Below are 20,233 nucleotides of genomic sequence, written 5' to 3'. Positions count from 1 at the left end.
TGTGGGTAAATGGAGCGTGGGTAAATGGAGCGTGGGTAAATGGAGCGCAGGTAAATGGAGCGCAGGTAAATGGAGCGCGGGTAAATGGAGCGTGGGTAAATGGAGCGTGGGTAAATGGAGTGCGGCTAAATGGAGCGCGGGTAAATGGAGCGTGGGTAAATGGAGCGTGGGTAAATGGAGCGTGGGTAAATGGAGCGCGGGTAAATGGAGCGCGGGTAAATGGAGCGTGGGTAAATGGAGCGCGGGTAAATGGAGCGTGGGAAATGGAGCGTGGGTAAATGGAGCGCGGGTAAATGGAGCGTGGGTAAATGGAGCGTGGGTAAATGGAGCGTGGGTAAATGGAGCGCGGGTAAATGGAGCGTGGGTAAATGGAGTGCAGGTAAATGTAGCGCGGGTAAATGGAGCGCGGGTAAATGGAGCGCGGGTAAATGGAGTGTGGGTAAATGGAGTGCGGGTAAATGGAGCGTGAGTAAATGGAGTGCGGGTAAATGGAGCGTGGGTAAATGTAGCGCGGGTAAATGGAGCGCGGGTAAATGGAGCGCGGGTAAATGTAGCGTGGGTAAATGTAGCGCGGGTAAATGGAGCGTGGGTAAATGGAGCGTGGGTAAATGGAGCGTGGGTAAATGGAGCGTGGGTAAATGGAGCGTGGGTAAATGGAGCGTGGGTAAATGGAGCACGGGTAAATGTAGCGCGGGTAAATGGAGCGTGGGTAAATGGAGCGTGGGTAAATGGAGCGCAGGTAAATGGAGCGCGGGTAAATGTAGCGTGGGTAAATGTAGCGCGGGTAAATGGAGCGCGGGTAAATGGAGCGCGGGTAAATGGAGCGCGGGTAAATGGAGCGCGGGTAAATGGAGCGCGGGTAAATGGAGCGCGGGTAAATGGAGCGCGGGTAAATGGAGCGCGGGTAAATGGAGCGCGGGTAAATGGAGCGCGGGTAAATGGAGCGTGGGTAAATGTAGCGCGGGTAAATGGAGCGCGGGTAAATGGAGCGCGGGTAAATGGAGCGTGAGTAAATGGAGCGCGGGTAAATGGAGCGCGGGTAAATGGAGCGCGGGTAAATGGAGTGTGGGTAAATGGAGCGTGGGTAAATGGAGCGTGGGTAAATGGAGCGCGGGTAAATGGAGCGTGGGTAAATGGAGCGCGGGGTAAATGGAGTGCGGGTAAATGGAGCGCGGGTAAATGGAGTGCGGGTAAATGGAGTGCGGGTAAATGGAGCGCGGGTAAATGGAGCGTGGGTAAATGGAGTGCGGGTAAATGGAGCGCGGGTAAATGGAGTGCGGGTAAATGGAGCGCGGGTAAATGGAGTGCGGGTAAATGGAGTGCGGGTAAATGGAGCGTGGGTAAATGTAGCGTGGGTAAATGGAGCGTGGGTAAATGGAGTGCGGGTAAATGGAGCGCGGGTAAATGGAGCGTGGGTAAATGGAGTGCGGGTAAATGGAGCGCGGGTAAATGTAGCGTGGGTAAATGGAGCGCGGGTAAATGGAGCGTGGGTAAATGGAGCGTGGGTAAATGTAGCGTGGGTAAATGGAGCGCGGGTAAATGGAGCGTGGGTAAATGGAGCGTGGGTAAATGGAGCGCGGGTAAATGTAGCGTGGGTAAATGGAGCGCGGGTAAATGGAGCGTGGGTAAATGGAGCGCGGGTAAATGGAGCGTGGGTAAATGGAGCGCGGGTAAATGTAGCGTGGGTAAATGGAGCGCGGGTAAATGGAGCGTGGGTAAATGGAGCGCGGGTAAATGGAGCGTGGGTAAATGGAGTGCGGGTAAATGGAGCGCGGGTAAATGAAAATGAAATGAAAAATGAAATGAAAATCGCTTATTGTCACGAGTAGGCTTCAATGAAGTTACTGTGAAAGCCCCTAGTCGCCACATTCCGGCGCCTGTTCGGGGAGGCTGTTACGGGAATCGAACCGTGCTGCTGGCCTGCTTGGTCTGCTTTATAAGCCAGCGATTTAGCCCAGAGTGCTAAACAGCCCCTGGATCGCGGGTAATTAGAATGTGGGAGATGGAGCATGAGAAAATGGAGCGCGGCTAAATGGAGAGCGGGTAAATGGAGCGTGGGTAAATGGAGCGCGGGTAAATGGAGCGTGGGTAAATGGAGCGCGGGTAAATGGAGTGCGGGTAAATGGAGCACGGGTAAATGGAGCGTGGGTAAATGGAGCGTGGGTAAATGGAGCGTGGGTAAATGGAGCGCGGGTAAATGGAGTGCGGGTAAATGGAGCGCGGGTAAATGGAGCGCGGGTAAATGGAGCGCGGGTAAATGGAGCGCGGGTAAATGGAGCGCGGGTAAATGGAGCAAGTGTAAATGGAGTGCGGGTAAATGGGGTGCGGGTAAATGGGGTGTGGGTAAATGGAGTGCGGGTAAATGGAGTGTGGGTAAATGGAGCGCGGGTAAATGGAGCGCGGGTAAATGGGGTGTGGGTAAATGGGGTGTGGGTAATTAAGCTCCCACTGCTATTATAAGTGAAAGAATTTCAGCAGTGATCAGTAACTACACTCTCGACCCTACATTGAGGTTCAGTACTTACTAACATCTCTGTATTCATGTTTTTAGGGTGAAAAAGGTGACTCAGGAAGCCCTGCAAGAGACGTACGTATTTGATGTGGGTTTGGCTTCAGTTGATAAGGGCAGAATTGATCAGGAAAGTCCATTGTTTTTCTTGTAAAAGTGAAGGGAGTACAGAATGTACCAGAGCACGCGGCTTTGATTCCTTCTGTGCCACTCAATTGTCAAGGATTTGGTGGGAACCCAAGCGATATCGGATGGTCACCTTTTACCACCTGCAGGGACTCTTCCAGCATATCGTTCAGTTAGTTTCTTGGATAACCACAATTATTTTACTTTGTCGATTGTCCAACCATTTTACTCCTTGAGCCAAGAGGTTTTCCCTGATTACGTGTTCCAAATAAATGTGATCACTAATTTTCATTTATTGTCACCAGACTATTGCCTTGGCCTACTTCGAAGTAACAATCTGACATTTCACATATCTATATCATATCGCAGAAGCATCCTACACAGAAGAAGGCCATTCGGCCCATAAGCTCCATGCTGGCTCCATGAAAGACATATCTAATTTGTTCCACTCTATCACCCCCCCCCCCCCCCCCCCCCAACACAAAATGTTTTTGCCTTCAAGTTTTGATTAAATCTGTTTTTAATCTGTTCCAATTAGTCTGCTTCCACTTCATCCTTTCTGACAGTGGCTTCCAGATCATGACAGTTTGAATTAAAATGCGATTGTGTACTAAAGATGTTTAGTGTTTATGTCAACCTCCTTGACATAAACGTGTCTCACCCTTTGTTTCATGTGATCCAACCAGGGGCGAGATGGCGCTAAAGGCGAACGTGGAGACTTGGGGCTGCCGGGACTTATCGGCCCACCAGGGCTCCCGGGCGCGGTTGGACTTCCAGGACCCCCTGGGCAGGTATGTGATAGTCCCCGAGCATAACTTCCAAAAGGGATTGAGGAAAGTCCATTAACCTTCTTATACGGTGATGTAAAAGCTCTCCATACCTGGGGCAGGTGTCTCTGGGGGTACTCTTCCTCTTCATTGTGTACTGCTGGATTTCCCCCCCCCCCCCTCTTCCGCAATGCAAGGGTCTCCGGTGTTCAGACTCACCTTCCCATTCCTCACAAGAATCGCAAGTTGTTTTGCTCCCATGCTTGCTGGTGATTGGCACAATGCGGTGGTGCAGTTGAGCCTATTAGCCGCAGCAGGGAAGAGAAACAGCCTGTGATTGGAGGAAGAGTAAGAAAGTGAGTGATGGCCTCAGTGCCAGACTGGTGGGAGAGGCCACGGTGGGGGGGGGGGGTTGATAAGGGAGGTTGCGAGTGTGGGGGGATGGGAGGTGGGGCCGCTGAGTGAGGGGGTGGGGTGGCGGGGGGGGGGTGGCGGGGGGGTCAGTGATACAGTTCTCCAAACTTCACAGCGCATCCATCGCATTAATGTTAATCCAAAAAGAATCGTCGTGATAGACATACGGTTACATATGCAGTGTGTAATTATAATGATTTACAAAATGTGTAGTCATTCGAGGGGTAGTTGAAAAGGGAAGCTGCCAGTCGGGTTATGCAAAAAGCTGGTAAAGGTGAATTGGAGTACGTGACCAAAAAGGTTTGGGGACACACTGCACTCGGGGACATGGTGAAATAATTAGAACCCGGCCGTTTGTTCTTCATGCAAAGTTCACAACTCTCTGCCATGAGCACCAGTTGATGCGGGGTCAATTGTTAATTTGAAATCTGATTGTTAAATTTCTGGTCATCAACGAGATTCAAGGGATGTGGGCAAAACCGGGGTTAGGTCACGGGTCAGCTGTGACTTAACTGAAGGGCAGAACAGGCCAGAGGGGCTGAACGGCCTCTTGCTGTTCCAATGTTCCTTTCAGTGAGGCTGGGATCAGATGTTCAGTGAATGCGCCTCAAAGTTTAAGCTCTACATTTGTATTGTCAAAACAGGAAACATTTTTACCCTGTAATATCCCACATGGGACTTACGGGGTGGAAATGATGACCTTCCCTGTGACCCTCGCGGAGTACGAGCTCCCGCGCAGAGGGGTGGGGAACTCTATTAACCATTGAATAAAAGGTCAGCCAGTAAGGCACCAACCAGAGGGTAATGTATAGCCCGTTATTGTGAATAAATCTAAGTTCTTTATTTTACTACAGTCAGAAGTTTTAAAACACCAGGTTAAAGTCCAACAGGTTTGTTTCGAATCACTAGCTTTCGGAGCACTGCTCCTTCCTCGGGTTTATTTTACTAGGCATGGACTCCCCGGGTCCTTATTAAACATCCCTAAAGCAGAATTACAAGGGAATTAGTTTCACGTTTTCCCGAATTTTTCCAGCCCTTCCTTTTGTTTTCTTCTTCCTTTGGACCAAAGCGATGATTGTATGTCTGTGTTGAGGAACCCAAAACCTGCGGGCAGCACGGTAGCATAGTGGTTAGCACAATTGCTTCACAGCTCCAGGGTCCCGGGTTCGATTCCCGGCTTGGGTCACTGTCTGTGCGGAGTCTGCACGTTCTCCCCGTGTGTGCGTGGGTTTCCTCCGGGTGCTCCGGTTTCCTCCCACAGTCCAAAGATGTGCAGGTTAGGTGGATTGGCCATGATAAATTGCCCTCAGTGTCAAAATTGCCCTTAGTGTTGGGTGGGGTTGCTGGGTTATGGGGATAGGGTGGAGGTGTGGACCTTGGGTGGGGTGCTTTTTCCAAGAGCTGGTGCAGATTCGATGGGCCGAATGGCCTCCTTCTGCAACTGTAAATTCTATGATTCTGTCCTGTATGATTTTGAACACTCCAATCAATGCATTTACTTTGCTGAGCTCAGAGAGGCACAAGCTGGACACTGGATTAAATCATCGACCCATTGGCCCATTTCCTCCTCTTCTGTGGCCACAACTACGCCTTATTCCAATGAACGTTCAACAGGGAGAGCAGGGAAATCCAATCCATTGACATATCCATGGCTACAAGCCTGTACCTGTTACTGCCAAACTGTGCAATCATCACTCATTTAAAAAAATATCCCAAACCATGCTTTCCTCTATTAGGAATGGCCAAACTGGACTCCTCTGCTCCGTGCTGCATTGCGTTGAGGATACATTTGCCCTGGCGTTGTCCATTGACAGTGCGGTGGGGCACAGTCGTTCAGTGGTTATATCAATGGTCTAGTAATATGGAAGTCTGGGGTAATAATGGACATGTGTTGAGACCCCATGACAATGTTTCAAAAGTTCCTGTTCAGTTTGTAAAAGCGGTTTGGGTATGCTGTGGAAAAGAGACACCCTGTCGAAGCTTTCCTCCTTGCACTCATCAGAACAGAATCACAAGAATAGCAAATTTTGGGTAGAAAAAGGTGCATTGCTGAGTCGAAGATGAAAAACTACAATGGCATGTCTTTCTCTTTGCAGCAGTATTGAAGTTCTGGACTACTAAACATCTATAAAAGTGATTAAGAAACCATTGGGTTGTTATAAAAGCCCACCTGGTTCACCGTCAGTGAAGGAAACTGCCCTCCTTACCTTGTTGTGGACCATATCTGACTCCAGCCCCCTCTTAACTGCCCTTTGTAGTAACCTAGCCAGTCTGTCAATTGGAAAAGGAAAACTAAGGATGGGCAATTAATGGCGATCATGACAGTGACACATACACCTTGAGAGAGAAAAGGAACTTAATGACAGAGCATATTTATGTGTATTTCAGTGACAAGCTTAAATTATTTATCTTAAATTTGCAGGTTGTATTTTTCAAAGGGCTTGAAACATCTGCTCCAATACCAGGACCACAGGGGCCCTCAGGAACACCGGTAAGATGGCAAGATATTAGTTACTTGAACAATTTAACGGCAGTCAGATGTCAATTCATGGAGAGCTGGGAGATTCTGGCTCCAGTTGCAAAACAACACCAAAAAACATTTTGACTCAAAATAATGTAAGTAAATGCGGTGGAATACCTTGTGGAGCAGAATAGAGGGAGCTCGACAGTGAATTTGGACCTGGTCACCCACAGGATCTGTAAGGTTTTAGTTCCGGCCACGATTGACAGCTCTCACCTTGCATGAGGTGATGTACAATGTGGTATACATGCTGCGGGATTGTCTGTCAGTCGGATCCTCCACTTTGCCAGATTCCAGAGGGCATGGGATAGCCGCAATAGGAAACCCCGTTAGCCGGCTGCCCAAACAGAGGATCCCGCTGCCGGGCCGGAAAACGGGCTGGAGGGACGGAGAATCCTGCCCATGGACTGCCAAAGGGCATTTGGACACAGTGCTGCACAGCAGCCCTCTGAGAAAAGTTCCAGCTCATGGAATAAAAGGGACAGGAGCAACATGAAATTGGGGAGTGACAGGGTGACAGAGAGTAGTGATCTGTGGATGTTCTTCAGACAGGGGAAAGGTTTGTAGTGGAGTTGTCCATGGTTCGTTGTTGGGACCCTTGCTCCTCCTAATATGCACTAATGATGTACAGCTTGGTGTGCAGGGCACAATTTCAAAATTTGCAGATGATGTGGAACTTGGAAGAATTGTGAACTGTGAGGATGGTGTAGAACTTCGGAAGGACACAGACAAGTTTGTGGAATGGGCAGGCAGGTGGCAGATACAGTTCACTTTAGACAAGTATGAAGCGATTCATTTTTCAGGTGAAGTGATTCCCGTGGAAACATAGAGAGACGGTATAAATTAAAGGGTGCAATTCTTCAAGTTGTGCAGGAGCAGAGGAACCAGCAATGTATCTGTGCACAAATCCTGAAGGTGGTAGGAGGGTAGAGAGAGTGGTTAATAAAACATACAGTATCCTAGCCTTTGTTAATACGGGGAGAGAGTAGGGTGGCATGGTGACACAGTGGTTAGCACTGCTGCCTCCCCGCACCAGGGGTCTGCGTTCGATTCCGGCCTCAGGTGACTGTCTGTGTGGAGTTTGCACGTTCTCCCTGTGTGTGCGTGGGTTTCCTCCGGGTGCTCCGGTTTCCTCCCACAGCCATAAGATGTGCAGGTTAGGTGGATTGGCCATGCTAAATTACGCCTTAGTGTCCAAAGGTTAAGTGGGGTTATCGGGATGGGACGGGGGCGTGGGACTAGAAGGTGTGCTCGTTCGAAGGGTCCCTGCAGGCTCAATGGGCTGAATGGCTTCCTTTTACACGATAGAGATTCTATGAAAAAGTACAAGGACAAAGATGTTTTGTTTAACTTGTATAAGACACTAGTTCGGCCTCAGCTTGAGTATTGCAACTTTAGGAAAGGCATTAAGGCAGGTTGCACAAAAGATACAGGAAAATGTTTTCAGAGATTAAATGAAAAAATTAAATGAAAATCGCCTATTGTCACAAGTCGGCTTCAAATGAAGTTACTGTGAAAAGCCCCTAGTCGCCACATTCCGGCGCCTGTTCAGGGAGGCTGGTATGGGGCTGAATTCTCCATCGTCGGGATGTTCCATTTTGACGGCAGTCTGGGGGGTTTCCCGATGGCCTGGAGCTTTCCCACAACAGGAAACGGGAAACCCTATTGACCAGCCGGAGAAACGGAGCATCCCGATGGCGCGCTGAGCCAGAAATCTGGCGTGGCGGGACGGAGAACCCCGACCAAGGAACTTCAGTTACATAGAAAGATTCAACACACTGGGACTGACCCTCAGAGAAGAGAAGGTTGAGAGGAGATTTATCGAGGTATTTCTGAAGGGCCTGGACAGTGCAAATAGGGAGAGACTGTTCCCATTTGGGGAAGGATCGAGAATGAGAGGACAGAGATTTAAGGAGATTGGCAAAAGGAGCAATGGAGACTCAAGGAGAAACTTCTTTACGCATCAAACGGTTAGGATCTGGAATTCACTTCCCGAGAATGTGGTAGAAGCAGATTCACCAGAGCCGTTCAAGAGGGAATTGGATTATTATTTGAAGAGGAAGAATGTACAGGGTTACGTAGAGAAGAGAGGGGAGGGGATGATTCTGTGATTCCGAAGAATTTGTAAGCAGAATCGTTTGAAAGAAAAGGTGTGAAGAAATTTATAACCATTCCAATGGGTTGTGTTTGAGAACAGGAGAGTGGATTTCATAATGGTTAAAACCTCAACAGTTGTCAATAAAATGATCTGTTATTGGTTTAATGCAGGATCCAGTGATTGTAGAATATGTAAGTACAGAGTTCCGTGTACCCAAGTCTTTAACTATCAGTAATCCAGTTCCTTTAGCAGTTTCTAATATAACTAATAACATAACAAAACCTGTCTTAAAAGACAACTTACTCAATCCTTTAACTGTTCAAGATGTTTCTTCCTCTTGAGAACAACTTGATTAATCTTACAACCATTTTCTATTCATAATGCAGTCAAACTTTTCAATAAATTGCAGTCTCACGCTATAATGCAAGCTGCAGTTCCGGGTAACATTGAACCTCACTTCACACCCTAATATAATATTTTTAATATTTTAATATAATTGTCAGTCATTGAAAATTGGAGTTACTCAGAGGAGCTAGATAAACAGTGATTTTAAATGCTTATTTCTTTTGTGATAAACCCCTTTTCGGCTGTACTAATCAAACTGCACCAGGTTACCATTCTTAAATAAAAGAAATTGAAGCAATTCTTTTTAAGTGACATTTTGAAACATTTACCTGTTGTAATGGTGTGTGTCAGACTTTTGGGTTAGCAACAGTCAAATTAGTTTGAGTGGAACCTCGAGGGGAGAAAAACGCTTCTCTAAACAAGAGAAATTTTGGGTGTTATTTGCGGGAATTTTGCCCTGCGTTATGTTACTTTGAGTAACATAAGCCGCTACTTGGTGTAGGCGCTGCTGAAGGATACTCCAGACCTTGAGGTAAGTTGAACATATTTATTGAGCGATTAACAAAGCTCCTAAATGAGTTCTACACTCTACTAATCTGACTCCAGTAACACAGTATACTCTACTAACTATATGAGCTTGCTCTAGACCACGTGCTATGGTGTGACGGTGCTGTTAACCACACACGTCATGCTCTCTAGGTTTCTGCCGGTGGAAGGGGCAGGGCCTGTGTGCCTTGTCCTTTTTTAGTGGTCGTGTGGTGCCCTCTTGTGGTGATGCTATCACTGGGTATCCTGATTACCCATTAGTTATGTCCTGCTCTGATGGCCCATTGGTTACATGTCTGCATATTGTTATGGGCCAGGGTTCAGAGAACCCCAAAGTGTATCATGGAGTTCACCTGACCCACAACTTTTAATAGATTGTGGTATGGGGAGCACAAGGCCCACTCTTCAGGTGTGGTACAGCAAAAATGGAAAAGTATTTTTTACCAAAGAACAAAGAAAAGTACAGCACAGGAAGAGGCCCTTCGGCCCTCCAAGCCTGTGCCGACCATGCTGCCCGTCTAAACTAAAATCTTCTACACTTCTGGGGTCCGTATCCCTCTATTCCCATCCTATTCATGTATTTGTCAAGATGCCCCTGAAATGTCACTATCGTCCCTGCTTCCACCACCTCCTCCGCCAGCAAGTTCCAGGCACCCACTACCCTCTGTGTAAAAAAACTTGCCCTGTACATCTCCTCTAAACCTTGCCCCTCGCACCTTAAACCAAGTTTATTCAAGCTCTCCTCAGAGTTAATGCCCTCCATACCAGGAAACATCCTGGTAAATCTCTTCTGCACCCTCTCTAAAGCCTCCACATCGTTCTGGTAGTGTGGCGACCAGAATTGAACATTATACTCCAAGTGTGGCCTAACTAAGGTTCTATACAGCTGCAACATGACTTGCCAATTCTTATACTCAATGCCCCAGCCAATGAAGGCAAGCATGCCGTATGCCTTCTTGACTACCTTCTCCACCTGTGTTGCCCCTTTCAGTGACCTGTGGACTTGTACACCTAGATCTCTCTGACTGTCAATACTCTTGAGGGTTCTACTATTCACTGTATATTCCCTACCTGCATTAGACCTTCCAAAATGCATTACCTTACATTTGTCCGGATTGAACTCCATCTGCCATCTCTCCTCCCAAGTCTCCAAACGATCTTTATCCTGCTGTATCCTCTGACAGTCCTCATCGCTATCCGCAATTCGACCAACCTTTGTGTCGTCTGCAAACTTACTAATCAGACCAGTTACATTTCCTCCACATCATTTATATATACTACGAACAGCAAAGGTCCCAGCACAGATCCCTGCGGAACATCACCAGTCACAGCCCTCCAATCAGAAAAGCACTCTTCCATTGCTACTCTCTGCCTTCTATGACCTAGCCAGTTCTGTATCCATCTTCCCAGCTCACCCCTGATCCCGTGTGACTTCACCTTTTGTACCAGTCTGTCATGAGGGACCTTGTCAAAGGCCTTACTGAAGTCCATATAGACAACATCCACTGCCCCACCTGCATCAATCATCTTTGTGACCTCTTCAAAAAACTCTATCAAGTTAGTGAGACACAACCTCCCCTTCACAAAACCATGCTGCCTCTGGTTAATACGTCCACCGGCTCCAAATGGGAGTAGATCCTGTCTCGAAGAATTCTCTCCAGTAATTTCCCTACCACTGACGTAAGGCTTACCGGCCTGTTGTTCCCTGGATTATCCGTGCTACCCTTCTTAAACAAAGGAACAACATTGGCTATTCTCCAGTCCTCCGGGACATCACCTAAAGACAGTGAGGATCCAAAGATTTCTGTCAAGGCCTCAGCAATTTCCTCTCTAGCCTCCTTCATTATTCTGGGGTAGATCCCAGAGCAAAACAATGTTTATTCTATGAACTCAAGTTAACCTTTTTAAAACATATAGTGAACATCTCAGCAACCATCAATTCAAATACAAACCCCAAAGGATACAACACTAAGTAATCCTTAATAACTTCTTAAACAACATTCAGAAGACAAAAGAAACACTTTTTAACAGAAGCAAATTAGGTTACATTCACAACTGAGATCATTTATAATTCTGAATTCGCCAAATGATCAAGAGATAGTCTTTTCATGGCAGAGACACCAACAGTACACCTGCTCTGTCTGGCTTCAGCTCCAACACTGAAAACGAAACTAAAACACACACTGCAGCAAACAGCCTAAAACGAAAGTAAAAAGCTGACAGACAGCCATGCTCCACCCACACTCTGACATCTCTGTTAAACAACCATTTCATAAAGGTACATTTCTTAAACACCCACTTCTTAAAGGTATTTTCACATGCCAATATCATTACAGTACCTACCCTGCTATGTTGGCGATGACCTTGCGCAGTCTGTTACACAAGGTACTTCTCATCTTTCATGGATCAGGAAGCTTCACCCTGAGGAATCACATTGGTCTACAGCAGAAAGTTAAGTTGCATAATATCATATTGATCTAGAACAGGAATTGCATTGATCTGGAACAAAGCACTATGCTTCTCACAGTTCTACAACACCGCAGTGTTCTGCAAGGTGCCCTGTGTTGCTTTTAAACAAAAACAAAGTTGCTTCTCTCAGATAACTGGGAAGATTTGGGTGAAATGTTGCAACTAGGGATGGCTGTCCAGTGTTTTGGATTTTGATTCATTTGAATTTGGGTTTATTGCCATGTATACCGAAGTACAGTGAAAAGTATTGTTCTGTGAACAGTCCAGACAGATGATTCCATACATGAAAAAATATAGGACAGATACACAACGTAAATACATAGACACAGACATCGGGTGAAGCATACGGAGTGTAGTACTACTCAATAGAGAAGATGCATGGAGAGATCAGTTCAGTCCATAAATGGGTCATTTAGGAGTGTGGTAACAGCGGGGAAGAAGCTGTTTTTGAACCTGTTGGTGGGTGTTCTCAGACTTTTGTACCCTCCTGCCCGATGGTAAAAAGAGTCATCATCTGCAGAGGTTTGTGACCTCGGTCTGAACTCAGGGGTTCATTTGATTGAGCCTCACCCCAGGATCTAAGTGGGATGCGTCAGCTGGGAGGACTGAGGGGGTGCCACACTGTCAGAGGTGCCTTGCGTCAGCTGAGATGCCAAACTGATCTTTGTTGAAGGAAAACATTAATGAGCAAAAGGACGAAGTGACGTTCCCAAAACCCAGCGGCTTCTTTCCCAGGGAGCTGATGTTGAACCATTGCCGGGTCTGCGTCACATTGAGTGGACTCCAAAACGCAGCTGACACATGAATATCATTCCATTTAAATTGACGGATTTGCTTATTTTCCACAGGGAATTCCAGGAATCCCAGGAGCTACAGGTCAACGTGTAAGTTATTTACATTCTATCCTCATAGATGACAGGATTTGACATGTCAGCCAAGAAATTACTATTGCCAATCTTCGTGACCAGATTTTTTTTTACATTTCCTCTGTCAGTTATTTTAAGGAAGGCAGAATTCCCTATCACTGTAGGTAGGCCCGTGACGAGCGCGTTTGCCTGGGTGTTTACGGACGCTCGCAGCGCCGAGAAGCATCATGCTATCTGTTGGGACTCGGTTGCAATTCAGAGCCTCAGTGGGGAACACACCGCCAAGGCCGCACTTAGTCCCATTTCATACACTGAGGAGCTCTGCTCGCCGGAACTCCTCAGTGCGGGAAGAGATTGGGACGCGACCCCCAGACCCCCTCTCCCAAAGTCCCAACTAATGTATAAGGGGGTCCTCAGGCTCACTCCCTTCACCCCACCTCACACGGCCAGGGGCACCCCCGGGCTTGATCCCACCGTGTAGAAAATGCCATCCTGGCACCTTGGCACTGCCAGCCTGGCACCCTGAGTGCTCCTGCCAGCTGGCAGTGCCACCTTGGCAGTGTCGAGCGGGCACCCCGTCCAGAGGGAAAGTACCTGGAGCCTCTGACCCCCCAGGGAGACCCCACAAGTGCCCTTCAGTCTGGTCCCCATTTGTGGGGAGCAGTAGTGAAAGGCGCTTGCCCTAGGTCACCGAGGCTCAGGGGATAGATCCCAATGTCTTGGGTATTGATATTGATCCAGGGAGTGCATATTAAAGTGAGACTAGCTGTTGCACTCTAATAGCAGATTTTCAGAAAAATGTTCCTGGCCACAATGAGTGCGATTCAGATTGCAACGTCTCGCGAGATTGCGCCATTTCGATTGCAACACAGCCAGTAGATGGCGCCCATAGTTACTGAATGTGCAATTGTTGGCTATGAAGTTCTTTGGGATCTCCTGAGAGGTAGGGTGACAGCCTATCTGATAAACAGCGGCTTGGTTTATTTGGCAGCATGGCTATTGTCAAGGATGAGGTCAAGGGCCCACCTTGAACCACACTGATCTCATGTGTCAAATTCACTTGATTATGTCACTCACGTAGATGTCTTGTGCCTGCAGGGAGAGAAAGGAGACACGGGTTCTAAAGGTCAGAAAGTAAGTACGGAAATCTTTCGAGAGGTGCGCATGTTTATGTGTCAAATACGGACTGGGTCTATCAACATCTGTAACGTGAGAAGGTGGGTTTCCAATCTGGGTTTGGAGTCATCGTCATTTCAGAAGCTTTGAAGATTGGTGTACATGAGCCAAGTCCTACTCCAGACATTATGAATGCATAATCCAGATTTACACTTGTTACAATCCCAGCTGATGTTACTACCGGATAGTCAGCTCCCAGAATGGAACCCAGGCTCGTCGGATCATAACTTATTTTCCATTCAGAGAACTAAATGAATAGGGTCACAGGGGTGCCAATTAACTTCTGACAAAAGAATAAAACATTTATTCAACAAGAAATGATTAATACACATCATCCAATACTCCTTCACCCCAATTCTATCTTCATCGATGTGGACAGATTTTTAAGGATAACGCAAGTTACAAAATATTTTAAATTCTAATCTTCTGGGTAAGTGCACAGTCCCTGTCGACCAATAGGCCAACTGTGGTCAGACACACCCCACACTGAAACCAAGTGGCAGGTGCCACCAAATACACCTGTGGATTTCTGATTAAATTCCCCCATAGGTTTATATCACTGAATCAGCTGGTCACACTGGAACCTTGGCTTCCACACAAGTGTTTCCAAATTCCACTCTCGAAAAGACATGCCCTAGAATCGTCTCCCACACAACACTTTCACTCAGATGCCTTCACCATGGATCTGCTTCCAGGGTTTCAATCTCTCCTTTCAGTATTCCTCTCCCTTCAATTGCCACGTGCACTCAAGCTTCCACACAATCTCTCAGGTACCCAGCCACGCCAATAGCACACCACTGCTTCACAGATTGTAGTTGGGTATCACCAACCTTAGACTTGCTTCAGACGTCTGGCCTCTCATTAGCCAACTTCTCCAGGTCTGCGTCGTTCAGTTCTGCCTTTAACTGGGAGCCTCTATCTCCACTTCAGTGAACAGTACCATGCTCAATTTCCAGTTCCTTTGTCCCTTTGACTTCAGTCTTCTTGGGACTTCTCTTTACATTCCCTGGTTTCTAAAACTATCTGTTCTTCAGCTTCAGGGTCTTGCTTTCTGCGCCTTATTCCATTTTCCTGCCTCTCAGCTGACAGTTTCTATGGGAGCTGCTTTCTTGCTAGGTGCCTGCTCCCAGTGAGACACAAATTCTTACTCTTCAGTGTGGGCCCCAGGTTGCTAAGCAATGTCATAAACGCTCTAATCACAATGCAGGCACAGTTCGAAATGAAACCAAATCTCACAGACATGCAGGCACCTTTGTTTAACATGAATCTGCCTAAAGTTTAAACCCTTTCTTACACACAACTACAGACACACAAAATTAAACTCACGTAAAGCCATACCTTGTTTTTAGTATCCAAAAGTACAAAAAGGTTACTTAAAGCTGTCTCTATTTCCTGACACACCACACTGCAGTACTGCGTGAAGTGTTAAACTAAGGCCCTATCGGTCCTCTCCAGTGGATGTGAAAGATCCCATGGGCATTAATTCACAGACGAGCTGGGAGTTGTCCCCGGTGTCCTGGCCAATATTTATCTCTCATAAAAATAGCAGAAAAGTATTTCAAAATTGAAATAGTAAGAAGTCTTGCAACACCAGGTTAAAGTCCAACAGGTTTGTTTCAAAAACTAGCTTTCGGAGCACTGCTCCTTCCTCAGGTGAATGAAGAGGTCCTCTAATGAAGGTCCTCTTCATTTACGTGAGGAAGGAGCAGTGCTCCGAAAGCTAGTGATTCGAAACAAACCTGTTGGACTTTAACCTGGTGTTGTAAGACTTCCTACTGTGCTCACCCCAGTCCAACGCCGGCATCTCCACATCAAAATTCAAATAGATTTACGTAAGAATAGATCATCATGTTGCTGTTTGTCAGAGCTTGCTGTCCACAACTTAACTGCTGGGTTTCCTACAATGCAACAGTAAATACACCACAAAGGTACTCGTGCTGAAAATCCTTTCGTGGCTAGAATAGTTTTGTGATTTTTTTTTTGATCTTGGTCAGACATTATCAAGAATGTCCCCGTTGTTTTATTTGTGACAGGGTGAAGATGGTTTTAATGGTCAGCCAGGAAAACCAGGGACATCGGCTGTAAGTACAAAACGTTTTTTTGAGGTTTTTTCCCCCAACCTTAGGTTAATGTCACAGGCAAAAGATGGGAAACCGGCTAACAGCCGCAGTGGTGGTGCGTTACAGTTCAGTCAGAGAGTCCGTGTAGCTGTGGCAACACGCAGTTTTTAATATGTATGTTATTGTCTGGAGCTGTGAATGGTGATGGCAGAGGCCCAAATGTTGTTTCCATCACGTGACTGACCAGGGATCTCTCCAGCTCTTTCTGCCTGCCATTGCCATATGTTGGAAGGATTTACAAGTTCATACTCAATGGTTTGGCCGCGTTATGAACGCACTTTCCTTGACTATCAAGTCTTAGGTGGGACTCAAATCCAGAGTTTCAGGGGCAGGGAAGCTAACCCCATACAAAGGATACATGTAGCAGTGGCTGCTAGAACCCTCCCTGCACACAGTCACTCTCAGAATATCAGCCTTAGTGAGACAATCCCCACTCTTAAGGATCAGACGCTTCCTCCAGGCCCTGCAGGTGATCCACACACCATTGGTATCACAGGGTGCGCATTTGCACCTGCGATGGGACCATCTTTTCCAGCGGAGCGAAGTTTTTTGGGGATCGGGTAGCCCTCCAGCTGGCCGCTCCCTTGGGAGTCCCTGCCTCGACCTGATGTGCTGCATCATGTGTGTGAGGTGCTCACCAGGTTGTGACCCAGGAGCCTGATCACTAACATTACCCACCCAGGTGGCAGTCTCAGCGATGGTTATGGTGTAGGTGGCAGCAATGCCGAGTCACCGGTGTCTTCCTCGAAGGTCTGCTCGGGGGCGTTCTGAGGGTCTGGATTTGGAGGGGCTGCTACCCCAGATGGCCCAACCTCGTCTGATGGGTGACCCTGGAAGACAAATGACAAGGGGTCAGCTGTTGGGAAGGACATGGCTTTGGGAGATGAAAGACACTTGAGATAGGGACATCTGGATGAAGTTGCATTAGAATCTCACTTCTTCAGCCTGTGCCAAACTCCAAGTCATCCACACCTCGCCCCTCGGCCTCCCCGCAGGTTCCATGGCCCTTTCTTCAAAGTGGGTGTGGACCCCTATGTCGAACATGCCCCTGCCCACCTTCTGATGCTCCCTTCGATTAGGGTCCACTTTATCCTTGGGAACATAGAAAGGATATAGTGAGATGCCGGGGAGGGGGTGGGGGGGTTTCTAGCTGGTGGCATATGTGGGCAAGGTGCCTGGCCAAAGAGAATAGGGAATGTACTGGGGGTTCCTGGTGGGGTGGCAGTTTCTGAGGGACATAGATTAATCATAGAATTTACAGTGCAGAAGGAGGCCATTCGGCCCATCGAGTCTGCACCGGCTCTTGGAAAGAGCACCCTACCCAAGGTCAACACCTCCACCCTATCCCCATAACCCAGTAACCCCACCCAACACTAAGGGCAATTTTGGACACTAAGGGCAATTTGTCATGGCCAATCCACCTAACCTGCACATCTTTAGACTGTGGGAGGAAACCGGAGCACCCGGAGGAAACCCACGCACACACGGGGAGGATGTGCAGACTCCGCACAGACAGTGACCCAAGCCGGAATCGAACCTGGGACCCTGGAACTGTGAAGCAATTGATTACTCACCCGAGCTCCTCGAAGGAGGTCGTTCATCTTCTTCCTGTATTGCATGCTGGTCCTCTTGGTGTGGCTGCCAGCATCTGCCACCTCATCCCAGGCTTTATTCATGACAGCTGGCTGGTGCCTCCGCCCCCACCCTGAGGCAGAGGGTGTCCCTTCCTCTCCTCAACGGCGTCCACCATCCTGCGGATGCCCTCATCCAGGGAATCGTGCAGCAGGCCGGTTAGCAACTCTCCTCTCGGCTAGAACGCGAGTCTGGGGTGAGTGGGGCGCTCAAAAGCTGCCCCAGCTTGTCAGCCTGTCAGTGCGATTCCTGACCCCCAGCGAATCGCACGGCCGGGGGAGCTGGGACGGGAGTCACCTGGACAGCGTGCCGGTCCATTTGCACAGGTGGAATCGCGCCTCCGAGTGACAGCGTGAAAGTGTTCTGGTTCGCAGCTGAAGGCAGCCCTTAGACTCTGGAACTCTGCACACACCCCCCAGCCTCCCGCAGCACGATTTGTGGCAGCACAGACCGCCCGCCAAGGGCTTGCAGTGGGATAGTGCTGCCCCGCCGATGTCAATGGCGTTGTCTACAGTTGTTCTCACTCTCTTCATCGGCGGGACCGGAAGATACTGCTCGCGGGAATGCCTGGAAAATCCCGCCCACAGTGCCCGGGGGTGGGTGGATTAGCACGCCAGCTCCATGGTGGCACAGTTTACCTGGCGTTGTGTTGGAGCATTTATACCGGTAAAGATCTCTTGGGCCAAATGGTCTGTTTCTATGCTGAAAATTTTTAGAATCATTTTCCCATCAAAGATTGTTAGTCGAATCGTTCACAGAATCCCAATTACAGATGGACATGTATTCTCTCAATAAATACCCAAGATTATCCTCCTCAGGTACTGAGTGGCTCATGCATCGCTCTCAGATAATTCTATTTCACAAAAATGGCCAAGGGCGGTGAATTACTCGAGAGAATCAGTCACGGAGAATCAGTTAGTAAGGGGTCGACATCCCGTCTCTTGTCTCCTGAACCTCTTGCTGTAGTCACCATTCTCATGTACACCCACAATCAAGCTGTCACCATTACTGCTTTAAGGAACATTAATTCAATTAATTTCTGTTTGCAGAATGTTGAAGACGCTCTAACAACACTCGGTCTTAAGGTAAACTGAAGCAAACCAACCTTATGATTTAATGAAGGAGAAACTCCTCCGCCATGTTTATCAATCACTTGTGCCAACTTCTTTTTCCTCATATCTTGCTTCAGTGATTTTTCTCATCTTCCATTGCTTCATTTTCCACGTTCCCTCCCTTTTCCTTCAAGGCTGCCCTCTTCAATGCATTTTATCGTACAGTTTTTTGTCATGCATTTATTTTTCTCTGAAGTGGTTCTCCCTCTTTCAGATTAATAGAGCCCATAAATTGTCATGGGGTTAAAATGTTTTGAGTGGTTTATGTTTCAATGTTTTACATACACCTGTGAAGGGAGGGGAGGGACTGGTGAACGGGAGATTATTTTTTATGCATCTCGCAGCCATCCATAGAATCCCTACAGAGCAGAAAGAGGCCATTCGGCCCATCGAGTAACCCCGCGTATTGATCATGGCCAATCCACCTAACCCGCATATCTTTGGACACTAAGGGGCAATTAATTGATCATGGCCAATTCACCTAACCTGCACTTCTTTGACTGAGGGAGGAAACCAGAGCACTCGGAGGAAACCCACCCAGACGCGGGGAGAACGTGCAAATTCCACACAGTCACCCAAGACTGGAATCGAACCAGTATCCATGGCGCTGTGAGGCAGCAGTGCTAATCTGCTGTGCCACCGTGCCGCCCATTCAAAAGTTATTGTTGATGGACTGGCGCATATGCGTTGCTATGGGAGGCAACACGCTTACGGCAATAGACCAGGGGCGCAATTCTCCCATCGGGAGACTAAGTCCCGACACCGGAGTGAAAACCGGAGTGTTTCACTCCAGTATCGGAGGCCACTCCCAGCCCCCTATTCTCCCACCCCCGGGGGGCTAGGAGCGGTGCCGTGTCATTTACGCGCGCTGGGCCTTGCAAAAGCGGCGCCGCGTAAATTACGCGGCCGGCGCCACGTAAATGTTGTCACCCGCGCATGCGCAGTTGCCATCCTCCCCGCGGCCGCCCCGCAAGAAGATGTCGGATGGATCCTGCGGGGCGGCGGAGGAATGGAGGTCCTCCTTCAGAGACGTCGGCCCGCCGATCGGTGGGCACCGATCGCGGGCCAGACCCCTTTTGAGGGCCCCCCCCCCCCCCGGTGCAAGAACCCCCCTCCCCCTCCCACAGGCCACCCCCCAGCGTTCCCGCGCTGTTCCCGCCGGCACCGACCAGGTGTGGATGGCGCCAGCGGGAACCTGTCATGTTGGGCAGGCCGCTCGGCCCATCCGGGCCGGAGAATCGCCGCTCGCCTATTACAAACGGCGAGCATAGATTCTCCCAGCGGCCAGCCATGAATCTCGCCGCGTCGGTTTGGGTGGGGGGTGGGAGAACCGCGTGCGGGTGCCAGGGCGGCGTGGCGGGACTCGTTTGGCGCCCCGCCGATTCTCCCACCCGGAGTGGGGGGGGGGGAGAATTCCGCCCCTCGTAGATAGAAATGCCGTAAGAAGTCTGGAGAAGGTGACGGTTATTTGTCCCAGCTTCATTAAAAATCCACATTAGATGATTCAATAATACCTCCCATTTGCTGATGCC

The 20,233-nt window shown here is 48.4% G+C and overlaps 1 protein-coding gene across 1 annotated transcript in view; it reads left to right on the top strand.

The window, feature by feature from the left end:
• The window catches only part of col7a1 (collagen, type VII, alpha 1), a 408,534-nt gene that overhangs the window by 256,891 nt on the left and 131,410 nt on the right, over positions 1-20,233 (top strand). The window contains exons 70-76 of the mRNA XM_038812016.1: positions 2,552-2,587; positions 3,322-3,426; positions 6,239-6,307; positions 12,644-12,679; positions 13,760-13,795; positions 15,871-15,918; positions 18,639-18,674. Of these exons, the coding sequence (XP_038667944.1) occupies positions 2,552-2,587; positions 3,322-3,426; positions 6,239-6,307; positions 12,644-12,679; positions 13,760-13,795; positions 15,871-15,918; positions 18,639-18,674 (366 nt within the window). The remainder of the gene's footprint in view (positions 1-2,551; positions 2,588-3,321; positions 3,427-6,238; positions 6,308-12,643; positions 12,680-13,759; positions 13,796-15,870; positions 15,919-18,638; positions 18,675-20,233) is intronic.

The sequence above is a fragment of the Scyliorhinus canicula genome, chromosome 11, assembly GCF_902713615.1.
Source record: "Scyliorhinus canicula chromosome 11, sScyCan1.1, whole genome shotgun sequence".
Classification (NCBI taxonomy): Eukaryota; Metazoa; Chordata; class Chondrichthyes; order Carcharhiniformes; family Scyliorhinidae; genus Scyliorhinus; species Scyliorhinus canicula.
Note: the sequence above shows the minus strand (reverse complement) of the source record. Positions and strands in the feature narration are given on the sequence as shown.